Source organism: Typopeltis vanoorti, chromosome 3, assembly GCF_054136105.1.
Source record: "Typopeltis vanoorti isolate ZY-2024b chromosome 3, IOZ_Tvanoo_1.0, whole genome shotgun sequence".
Lineage (NCBI taxonomy): Eukaryota > Metazoa > Arthropoda > Arachnida > Uropygi > Thelyphonidae > Typopeltis > Typopeltis vanoorti.
Genome location: NC_143551.1, coordinates 52,869,753 through 52,882,009, shown reverse-complemented (window position 1 = coordinate 52,882,009; position 12,257 = coordinate 52,869,753). Strand labels below are relative to the sequence as shown.

Sequence of the window (12,257 nt, the reverse complement as noted above, 5' to 3'; positions counted from 1 at the left end):
TCTATTCCTGATTTTTCCCTTTCAGTAGTTTTCCGACCTTAGGTGACTTTGTATTCCTAGTGAGATTTTCCCACAAAGTATTTCTAGTGAAATTTTAACAGGGTAGTTCACCATTGCTTTCCCCAACCCCTCAATTTTATCCGGGCTCTGGACAGGCATATGGCTGGGACGTATTCATGACTGTAATCCATGTGTGTGTTCACGGAGCTGGTTTTCCTCTTCTGGGGAACGAAAAACCCGAGTTTCCGGGTGAAAAAACTCCCTACTTACATATGAGGCTGGCTAACTCACATTTAGTCAAAAGAGACAAGATAAAGGTTCCTCATTTCATTGACGGGAACAACCCAGGTCTTTCCGACCAAAGGCTTTGTCTATACTGACTGAGGCGCTATAATTCTCTAGCTATATTTATATTTATCCCGATGTAATAAAGCCTTTTATGATAACAAGATTTATTAAAGGATTTTGACAGTTTTGCTTTACAATTTTCTTCTGCATACTTGAATACTTTCATATTTATATTTATTAATTGGGAGACAATAAGTAGACCTTGCCTCCAAATGGCTTTGGAAAAAAATCAGATGTTTGTGATGCAAGGGAATTAGCTTCAAGAACTGGATCTAGAAATTAAATACTATTAGAAATGAGGAAAATGTGGCGTGAATTAATGAGAGAGAGAGAATACTATTGCTTAGGGATTCACTAGTTAAGGATGTAAAATCTGAACGGATGCTGAAGATGTCTTCGAGAGATGGGACAATTAACAGAATGGCTGAGACCTTGGAGAGACAGATAACGCAGATGAATTGACTGTACTGGTTGAAACGAATGGTTTGCGTGAAATTAGAAAGTAACTCCGAATTTTATAATGTTATTAGAGACAGTAAAGCCTAAAATTGCTAAGAGTAGAGTTATTAGTACATTGCCTAGATATAATACTACTGCGATGATCGTGAATTGCATGATAGAAAAGATGTGTAAGAGAACTGTTTGTTGAGGATCGTTTGCCTCTGAGTGGTAGTGAGAAGTTTAGTAGATTGTTATTGGGTGGTGAAGAGAGCTTTTCTAGGCAGGGAAACGAGAATTAAGCAGTTTTGAAATCCTTGCTTGGATAAGAATAGGCATGGAGTGGATAGTGGCGATGCATGATGGAGGATGCAGGGATGGTCTCTGATGAAGTAGTTAAAGGTCTTGTCACATGATAGGGTGAGGAAATGCGGACGAGAAGGAAGATTCAAGTGTTTTTGTGCCTATTAAGACAGGACATAGTTGTTGTTACTGTGATAACAAAATTACTGAGAAGGAACGATAATATGGAAGAGATAATTCCAATAACGGTAGGCTTTGTTTTATAGCAATAGTCACAGCGATTGGAATCTAGTTTAGGAATCAAGCCGGACTACTTATTTCTATGGATCAATTTTTAAGCGTCGCTTGAGTTTTTTTTATCAAGCTAGTAGTTGATTGATCTACATGCTTACTAATGCCAGAGGCAGGAGGAATAAAAACGAACAATTCTTGGCTTTAGTAAATGCAAACGAAACCAAAAATTATTGTCATTTAGTGAGACCTGGTTGAGAGTAGAGGCCATCCTTATAGAGATAGAATGTAATGGGTACAGCTGATTCAGGTAAGACAAGCAGAAGAAGAAGAAGAGAGGAGAGGGAGTATTGCTAATAATTACAACTGAATGGCATCATTTAGATTAGAGATTGAGAATGACAGTGATAGTATCAATAGTTTAACCAAAGGATTCGAGGCTTTTTGGTGAGAAAGAGAAGTTTTAGAAGTTTGTGTAAGTAAATTCATATTTGGCTGCGGATATGGGTTGAAGAATTTCATCGTCCAGTGTGAGATCACCGCCCAGCTTACTGGAGACCTGAAGTGGCTTGAGTGTTTTTTTTAAACTGAAAATTAATAAAAATGGTGAAAAAATCTTAGCGTACTCATTAGTACCATGAGTACGCTAAGATTTTTTACTGTAGATTCGTGTAACCGTTCGTGAATTGGAATCACATAAAAATTATCTTCCCTAAGTTTCGTACTATCGCTGTAACATTTTCCATCAATTGGTTGTTTCATTTGTCTCCCCTTGTGACTTTGTTTAAAAAATAAATCTGAAAATTTAATGATCGATCTTAAGTGCTAAAGAAACTTTAATAAGAACTGTTATTCATTTTATAGAGTTGGATTAAATAGATTTATATCTAGTCATTATTAATAATCTACTTAGTACAAAATGTGGTGTCTTTTACACTGAATCTAAAAATGCTTGTGGAATGAAAGAGATATTAATTCGACAAATGAAAAGCTGTTTGAAAAAAAAAAAAAAACAATGTGGATAATTAATGAATGATGCTAACTTATTAAGATGAGAAAATACGTTCTCAAAGGCAGTAACACGCTTAGAAGAACAAGGCTCGTCATAGAAAAGGAATTACTTCTTCACTTCTATCATCAGCAGATTTAATCCGTTATTAAAAATTCTTCTGCTCTGCTAAACAATCCCAAACATATGCGTTTTCATTTCTTTTATCTTGACAGAATGCCTTCTGGTAACAGATAATAATAATTGCAATATTTACAATTGGGTGCGAAAAGATTTCACTGGTTCAAACTGTCATCATGAAATAAAAATTTTTATTTAGCAAAGTATTTATAAGGCAATAGCTCATCATAGTTATTAACACATAAAATGCAATTCCAACTTAAAAATTCTTATTTAGTAGTTTTTTTTTTTATCAAGACACATTTATATGAAAGATTGAAATAACACTTCGTTTATAAAAGCACAAATTATTGAAATTCATAAACAAAAAATATAAGTTTATAATAAAAGAAAGTATGATTAAATTTATTATAAATTATTCAAATTTTTCTCTGAAAGCTTTGCTCTAATCTGGTTATTTGAGAACACCATTCATTTCAAAGATAACGGATGTTTCTTGTACAAAACCTCACCTGGTTCTTGATCCAAATGGAAAACATGCTGGTCCAGAGCGAAATTACCTACTTGTCCTCCTTTGACAATCTCTTCCATCAATGATTTGACGTTTTCCTTTTCATCCTTATTACTGAAGAAGTGGAATTTTAGATGCCAATCATGTCTGTACACAAAAACGTTTATTAGAATTAATTCAAACAAAAATTAAAATTTTCAATTTCTTAAAATGAAAACCAAATTTTTAAAAAAGGTTTAATATAAGTATATTGATATTTCCGGTTCACGTTGTTTTACTTTTTTCAGAGAGCGAAAGAAACGTCCTTTAACTTTTGAGAATGCAATATACATAATGTTATATAGCATACGAAGATTATTCAAAATATCTCAATGCGGTCATCAATTTTAGCTGAACCAAAACATTGGCACAATAGGGTAGAAATCGACTAAATTTAAAAATAAATAAAAATAAAATCTGAAAGTTAGCTGATTTGGAATTATGGCCCCCAAAGCAGCTAAGGCTATGAGGTCTTGTATGATGTCTGTAAATTTAAGAGGTTCTTCTGTCCGGTTTGCATGTTTTTATGGTGAAGAAAAAGTAACAAATTCTCAGACCACTTGAAAAGAAAATTGTATGATTCATTTGTTCATTTCCAGGACTGTAAAGTTATGAAACCCAGACATGATGAATTGCGAAAGATGCTAAGCCAAACTTACTGGCCTTTGAAATGAATGTTTCTGAAAAAAAAAATAAAATAAATAAACCAAAAAAAAATGAAATCGACAAACAAATTAAATATGAACTTGACATATCACGAGCAGTTATGAACAACAGAAAACGACAATAGTTAGAATGGTTCAGCCCAGAAATACTGCACGTTAGGGGTTAGATCGCGACCAAAGAAGACCACGATTAAGATATTACAAACATTATCTTGGAAAACTAAAATAAGATGGATCATTCACTATGATGGATGAGACACACTATCCATGACAGCTGACCCGTACTAGAATACAAAAGATAAGAAGTTCACGAAAACTGTGAGTGAAGGTCATTTCGAAAATTTCTGCGCATGCGTGGCCAATGGAATCATAAAATAATTTTCACCGTCACGTCATTTGTGGGCAAGGTTCTGCATATAAACATCGTGTACTCCTTGTCTTCCCAAAATCGTGGAAAGAAGGTGACTAAATTCGGATATCGAGTATTCGGCAGCATGGAGATTATATTGAAGACTTATATATGCATTTTGTTGAATTAATGTTTGGTTTTAAAACCAACATTAAAATCAATGATTACTTTACAATTATTAAATTGAACATATGTTTAAATAGAACTTGAACTATGCTTTTATATATATGTATGTAGAACAATCTTCTACTATATACGTCTAGTTTAGTCAAATCAAATTTACCATTAACCATTAACATTACTGACAGGATGGGTGAAGCACTAGTGCTTTTCATATTCCCCTTTATCTGTAATGAGAGTTGTTTGGGAATGGGAGGTTTGTGAGCAGTTAAGCTCGCCCTCTGAGGGCAGTTGTGTTAGCTATGATCAGTTGAAAGAAGAATAGCCTTCGGTCTTTTATGTTTGTAGTAATCAGTCTCATTGTAATTGATAGCTTGCACGATTAGTGGGTTTAAATGTGAACTTGACTTCACGAAGAATTTTTCTGCAAGATTACGAAGAAAGGAGGAAATGTATGGAATGCCGGTTTCTCGGTGAATCTGTGAATTTCTGATGAACCACGGTGCATCCAGGATCATCCTAAGGCATTTGTTTTGGATTCTCTGCAATTTCGAAATGTTTGATCTTGAAGTGTGACTCCATGTTGGTGAGGCGTAGGTAATGACTGTACGTATTACCATCCGGTAAAGAAGCAATTTATTATGTAGGTTCAATTTGCACTTGCGGTTGATCAATGGGTAGAGCTGTGCTATTACTTTGGAAGATTTGGAGTCAAAGAGATTGATGTGCTTGTTAAAAAGGAGTTTCTTATCCATTAATACCCCAAAATATTTGGTCTCTGATTGCCATGGGATCTTATGACCAGAGAGCAGGATGTCTTCTTTGTTTCAGACCTTTCTTCTTGAAAACAACATGGCTGAGTTTTTGAGGAGGTTCACTTGAATCCTCCAGTTGGTGAACCAGTTTGCTAGCTCACTGATACTTCCTTGGAGTCTAGTGATTGCTAGGCGAGGGCTGAGCGATCTAGCTAGAATAGCAATGTCGTTGGCATAATGGGCCGTAGTAGTTGTTCTTGAATTGAGAGGAATATCTGCCATGTAAGTTGTGAAAAGTATTGGGGCCAGAAGAGGACCCTGAGGTACTCCTGCCAGAATTTTGCGCCTTGATGACACAATTCCGTTGAGTTTTACTTGCATGTATCTTTCATTAATATATGAATAAATGAGTTTCACTAGTTTAATTGGGATATTGTTTTCAATTAGTTTGAAGATAAGGCCTTGATGCCAGACCTTATCAAAGGCCTTGGCAACATCCAAAAATACAGCAGCAGTGTGACGGTACCAGTTAAAACCATGAGTGATATATTCTGTTAGTCGGTGAATTTGATTTGTTGCACTGTGTTGTGAGCTTTGCGAAACCCAAATTGCTCATTTGGGATTATTTTCTGTTTGTCCACTGCTGATTGTAGTCTTGATAGGATGACCTTTTCTATTGCTTTGCCAAGACAGGAAAGAAGACTGATGGGCCTGTAGCTTTGGGGAAGTTGTGGGTTATTACCAGGCTTTTTCAGAGGTATAATGTCAGCGATTTTCCAATCTGTGGGAAAGTACTGAAATCTTAAAATGGAATTGGTAATATTAACTAGATGAATTATGGCTTTCCGTGGGAGTGGCTTTATTATTCTATTGGTAATGCCATCAGGGCCGGGGGCTTTTTTATTCTTCAAATGGGAAATAATATTTATTATTTCTGTTGGAGATGTGGGGGTGATGGTTTCTGAATCATCCTTAGGCTGTCGTAGTGCATTTCTCACTTTACGATGAACTTTGTAAATAAGATTGATATTTAAGTTTACATAAGATGGGCTGCATTGATTTTCCAGATTGTCAATTAGGGCCTTCTACTTTTTCTTCATCTGAGTGTGTAATTCCGAGATTGGTCTTTAAAGGGGGAAGTGGTTGTCTTTTGGTACGAAGAGATTTTACAAACTTCCACATGGAGTTATCTTCTGGGTTGATTTCTCTGAGTTTGGATTCCCATTTGGAATTCCTGTGCATCTGGAGGGCTTCTCGAACCTGTCTGTTCAGGTTGTTTAAGGTTGTTTTGTCCTGCGGCGCTCTGGTGTTGTGATATCGCTTTCTGGCCTTGTTTTTGGCTCTAATCAGGTCCATTATCTCTTCTGGGATCTTAGGAGCGTGGAAGACAGTGGTTTGAGTGACTGATGCTATTGCTATGTTGATTTGCCTAGCTAAATTGCTTACAGCTTGGTTTATTTCTTCTTTTTTACGAATGACAGGGGGTGGACCGATGTGGACTGGGAGAACCTTAGAGAGCTTGTCCCATGGTAAGAAAGAATGATGGGGAGAGAGCTGATCTTGAAGTCCTAACCCTGAGCAGGATGGGATTATGATCTGAGTTAAGCTCTTCTAATGTCTCCAATTGGTATTGATATTTGATGTTTCTGAGGATATCTATGTCTAATACATCAGAACTTCCTGATGGGCTGTAGTGGGTGGGCTCAGTGGGTCTAGCTACTATATTGATGAGTTGAGTAACGCGTAGTTGAATAAGGTACGTCCTTTGGAGTTGATTGACGAACTGAACCAGGCCGTATTCAAACTATTGGTGTTAAAGAAATATTTTTCAATATTTCCAAGATATATTAAAAATAATCACTTTAATTCAATATTTATCTAAATATTTTCAAAAGACAAACTATAATTAGAAAAATACAACAATTCTTAACGTATTAGAAATAAACTGAAATTTTCTTACTTGATTTCAATTATGGTTAAATTATCTACAATATCCAATCTTAACTGGATCACAGCAGTAAACTGAAAGGTTTAAAAACATATTTTCAAAACAAAATTAAAAAACTATGAATATTTTTAAGTTTATTCATATAAAAGTATAGTTTACACAACTTATAACATGGAAATTTGAAAACTTTATCTAAGAAATTAAAATAGTTATGCTAAAAGTTTTTAATCTAATGCTACACCTATTAGAAATATGATTGCAAGTCCCTGATTTCTTTTCATGTCAATGGAAGTTACGCAATTTAATCAGTTGCATTCTACATCAAGATTGCTATCCTAAGAGTAATTGAGAGAGTCGATCCGAACGTTGTATGCATTTTGTATGTTACTTGATATTCAGCTTTCTTAATTCCTGTAAAATGGAGGATCTGTCCACAGGCGATCTCGACTTTTGACAAGGTGCTAATGTTATTCACAAAGGTTTGGTGAACTAATGGAAACATCGAGTCCAATTGCAGGCCTAATGATATTCAAATCAGCAGGCTGCACATCAGATCACAACTGTAGTGACCCAAGATTCAAACCATGAGGAGATGAGTAGAAAAAAAAGATGGTAAGAAATTACCACCAGTCAGCTTGTAGTGCCTAAAGACACAGTACCCTGAGAGATACAATATCCAAGTACCTCTGCGCCAAATATTAATGAATGGTAATAGTGCAAGCTATTAAAAGATTAATGCCTGGTTGTAGTCCTAAACCCTTCCGAAAGAAGGAAAGAATCACCAGGGAAATTTTGCCTCTGCCAAAACGTTCGCTACGATCAGTGCTGAGCGGCAACCATCCGACATCCACCTCCAAAAGACCAGGAACTGTGCCTGCCAAATATGCCAACTGTAGAGGCCATCACTCTGTAAAGTATGTGTTGTAAGTAATATCCAGCTAACGAAAAACCCGGCGAGGATTGCACGAAATCTTTCCTCGTTCACGGTTAGTAAAAGTAACACTGGTGACTAAAACACATGCGGAAACAATGAAATCGATTTGGGCTCATCTGAACAACAGATTGCAGTCAGACATAAAGCCTCTATTAGTGGTATCCACTTTGGGAAAAATGATAATCAAGATCTTCAAGTTCAATCCCACTCCAAATGTTACCTACCCACAAAACAACCCTACATGACACGAACCCATTGCCCTACGAAAGGATTAAAATCCACGGATTTTAATCCACCATTGAGTCATTCCTTATTAATAATCAGAAATTGCTTTAAGAAAGATGAAAACTTGTAAATGGAGAAAAGATGTACATGCTTGAACTAATGAATTGACCTTTTCAACTCTGTTAGTATTTGATAAAGCACCCTTTTTGCTTTCTTTTGAGTGTGTTAAGTAGCGGCAATCTCTTCAGGATTAGTGCACACTGAGCAGGATTTATAGTAATAGATAATATAACGATCGCTGGGCTAAAATATTAACTCTTTGCAAAGAAATATATTTCGGTAGTTTGCAACTACCGAAATATAATAAGTTATATTGAAGCATGGAAAAAAAAATTCTTCGTAGGTGGATCGGAATAGGTGGACTGTTCTTATTCCATAAACTTTCCTTCAAAACATGTTGACCGAATCGATGTTTTTTTTTTTGTTTGTTTTGTTTCAATGTGTATGCCCTATTTCAAACTTTCTTTTCTCAAGATGCTTTTGGCGACAGACTGAAGAAATCTTAAAACTATGAAGACCGATGAGAAAACTGCTCGATTGTCTTTCCATTTGTACAGATAAAAACTGTTGCTAAGCAATGAATGAATAGAGAAAATTATTCATTTTTCTGCCTGCACGTTCCATTGCAATTCATTGCATTCTACTGAAATCGAACAAACTTGGGATATTCTAGTTATCGTCTCTTATTTTCTCTTTAACTGGAAAGACAGCTGTCCGTTTCATGTTTTAAGTGATGTATCAAACAAAGAGAGAGAGAGGTTATTTTCTCCTTGAGCCAGATGAAGAAATTCATTTCGTTCCGTCCAAAAATCTTAAACCACCATCCATGTGATGAGTCTCGAATTTTCAATCATATAAACCATTAGGTCACAAATGACACCATATCACTGTTATCAACGTCCAATTATAAAATAGGTTTTTCTATATCCATTTCAATTGATAATTTACATATACATCATGTTGGTTTAAAAATGTAAAATTTTATTTGTCTACAGCGGAATTCATTCAATACTGCAGAATAATGATATGGTACTCAATAATAATATTGCCTCCGTAGCGCAATTGGAAGAACGACAGCACATTGCGCCCTTCAACTGGAATAGGCCTAAGTTCGATTCTCGTCGCGACGGGAGGAATCTTTATCTGGTCGATTTCAATCGAAGGTGAGTTAGCCGATCTCATACGGAGGTAGCAGGGTTTTTTCTCCCGGAAACTCGGGTTTTTCGTTCCGCATACATACAAATCGGCCCTTCAGAACACAGGCAATTTACAGACAAAAATTACTAGTTGTGGTGGTGTTGGAGTTGGGCGGTAGATGGCGTTGATGGAGATGATTCGTAGTAGAGGTTAGGTGTAGAGACAGTTGTAGATGTCCTCCCACGATGAGTCTTCGGACTCCTTGGAGGTATCAGGAATAATAATAATAATAATAGTGCAAAACATACATACGCGAAAAAATATATGAACGACGCACAATTAGTTGTTTACTAGATCTATATCACAATATTCAAGGTATTTATTCTCTTTAGATCTTAAATATATTTATTTATTCTCAATAATATAAAATTATATTTTTCTTTATTTAGATTAGCCCTTTCAGATTTTATTATAATTATTTTTTCTTGGAATAATTTGCTATTTAATATACACACCTTTATACGTATTATATAGAATTTATATTTCAGTTTGTTGTACAGAGATGAATTAAAATTGGACCGAAACAAATGACGGTGGGATGGACCGTGAGATGCGGTGATTGATTGATTGATTTATTCGATCCAAAATCCAATATCCTTGGAGGGTAATGGATGGCAATATTGTAGCCAATGAAGTTCTAACTGAGGCTCAGTTATTGCTGTTACCCTCCTGCCATGATCAGAGCTTTAATTGCTCAATAACACCTTATCCATACACTGTCCTCTACAGATAACGGGGAATATGAAAAGCATTCTTGCTTCGCCCCTTTAAGCCAGTCCTTATCCTTATAAGGATGAATTAAAATTGACAAAAATCACCATGTTTTCTGTTTCTGCATTGCGCATGTGTAGTGTCTGTTACGTCGAAGAAAACATCAAAAAAGTAGAGAAAAAGATCATAAATCAAGCATGGATTTTCATTTCATGAAAAACATTTGGCAACTCACCAGAATGCCATTTATTGAATTTAACAGATATTCGGAAAGTTACAGAAGCTGCTTAAAGCGATAATGTCCAACCTAGTGTAATAAAAATCAAGGCTTTATTTTAAACCTGCTGTAGTCAGCAAGGACTTAAGAGACTCGGAACTAGGTTATGATATACATTATATGACACAGATCAACAACAAGTCACGTGTATGATCTGAAGACAATATGCACTCTCAGTTTAACAATTCTATCAACGTTAGTTCATGCATTATGCATGGTAGCTATATATTGTGTTGCTGTTTTTATATCTATATATATCTATATCTATATCTCGATTTTATATCTATATATAGTATATATATCTCTATTAACATAGAGATATATATACTATATATAATACTTATAAAAGTATTATTATGTATGATGAAAGTACTATTACACCCGGTTTGTATATTCTTGTCTTGTGATGAAGATCTGTTTTTTAGGGTATATTATCTCATTCTGATAACAATAAACGTTGATAAAGCAATGTAATAAGTTTTAAAAGTATTAACGATCGTGTTAATTCGTCAATATGAAATGGCCTTTTCTAATTCATAGAATTTGTTCTAAGTGCGGGATTGAAATGGTACTTTAATTTAATACACAGACATATTATCTAATTTGACATCACTTTGAAGGGAGCATGCCGAATAAATGGAATTTTACTGTGTTAGTAGATATTGTGTAATGGAGAAACGTTGGTCAGTTAAACTTGTTCTGTTCACTTTAATGGGCTAATGAAGGCGATAGCTCTCCTGCAGACTGCATGATTGGCTCCGCCATTAGGATGACCATAAATATAATTCGCGCTTTCACTGATCACGTTATAAGATTGATAGGTCAACCAGCTATTCGGAATTCAAAGTGACTATTTTGAATCCCATTAATGATACATTTAGGGGGATATGGAAAATTATAACATTTGTGACTTCTTCTTTAACCTTATCCGTCCCTTATGATGAGTAGAAACCCCTGATTAGAGACGGGTTTAATGCAGCCAGTATCACTATTCTGCTACATTTCCTGGGAGCAAGTATTTATGCCTGCAGATATGTGTATTTGCGGGGCCGGTTTGCCTGTTTTGAGAGATAAAAAAAAAAATACGAGTCTCTTTCCGGGATAAAAATCCTCGACCTCCGTATGAAATCGAATAACTTACCATTTGAGTTGATCTGATAAACGTTCCTCACTTCATAGACAGGATTCGAACCTGGGTCTTTACAACCAGAGCTCAGTATATCAACTGAGTTACGGTCTCTGTTGTGACTTAGGTTAGTTATATCCAGAACGATTCTGGATATAACTAACCATTAACTTTTCTTTGATAAAAAAATATAAATCTGGATAAAGTAATTTTTTTTATAAAAATATTACAATTTTCAGATTAAAACAGGACGCTTGAACACATTCTGCCCATTTTATTTATTTATTTTTTACTCTTAGGCGTATACTCACCGGTACCATGTAGGCTTTAGAAACTAGATCTGATGGAAGGGGGGGGGGTGATAATCATTATTTTCTTAGTTCTCTTACGGGAATAAGAATTATGTACTCCTATATTGCACGCGCTCTTCTGGCTGGTCCACCTCTTTGCTTAATTAAAATATCCGAGTTTCCTGGAGAAAAAAACTCTTCCGCTCCCATATGATGTGGCTTGCCCATCGTCAGGTGAAAAGCCCGATAAAGATTCTTTGCTTCCAAGACAGGTTCGACGCCAGATGTTTCTAACCAAAGGGCATTGTCAAAAAACTGAGCTAAAGAAAAAAAAATCCATAAAATGCTTTTCCGAACAAAATGCAATTAATGAGTTGCCTTATTCCTAAATATTATAGTCGTTCAGGCCATAATAGGAAACAGACCAGTTGGCAAAGGCTCCTAACTGCAAGATGCTACTCAATTTTTGAAATTCCGTAATCTACTATTCCTGTTGCATGCTTTACAGACATCCAAATTTCTGAGTAGCTCAGGCTCTTTG

At 35.5% G+C, this 12,257-nt stretch overlaps 1 protein-coding gene across 2 annotated transcripts in view; it reads right to left on the bottom strand.

The window, feature by feature from the left end:
• LOC150108151 (uncharacterized) overlaps nt 1-12,257 on the bottom strand; it is a 122,320-nt gene that overhangs the window by 67,085 nt on the left and 42,978 nt on the right. For both annotated transcript variants that reach the window (XM_090415615.1, XM_090415617.1), the window contains exons 6-7: nt 6,909-6,970; nt 2,962-3,107 (exon numbers count right to left, since the gene is read on the bottom strand). In XM_090415615.1, the coding sequence (XP_090271741.1) occupies nt 2,962-3,107; nt 6,909-6,970 (208 nt within the window). The remainder of the gene's footprint in view (nt 1-2,961; nt 3,108-6,908; nt 6,971-12,257) is intronic.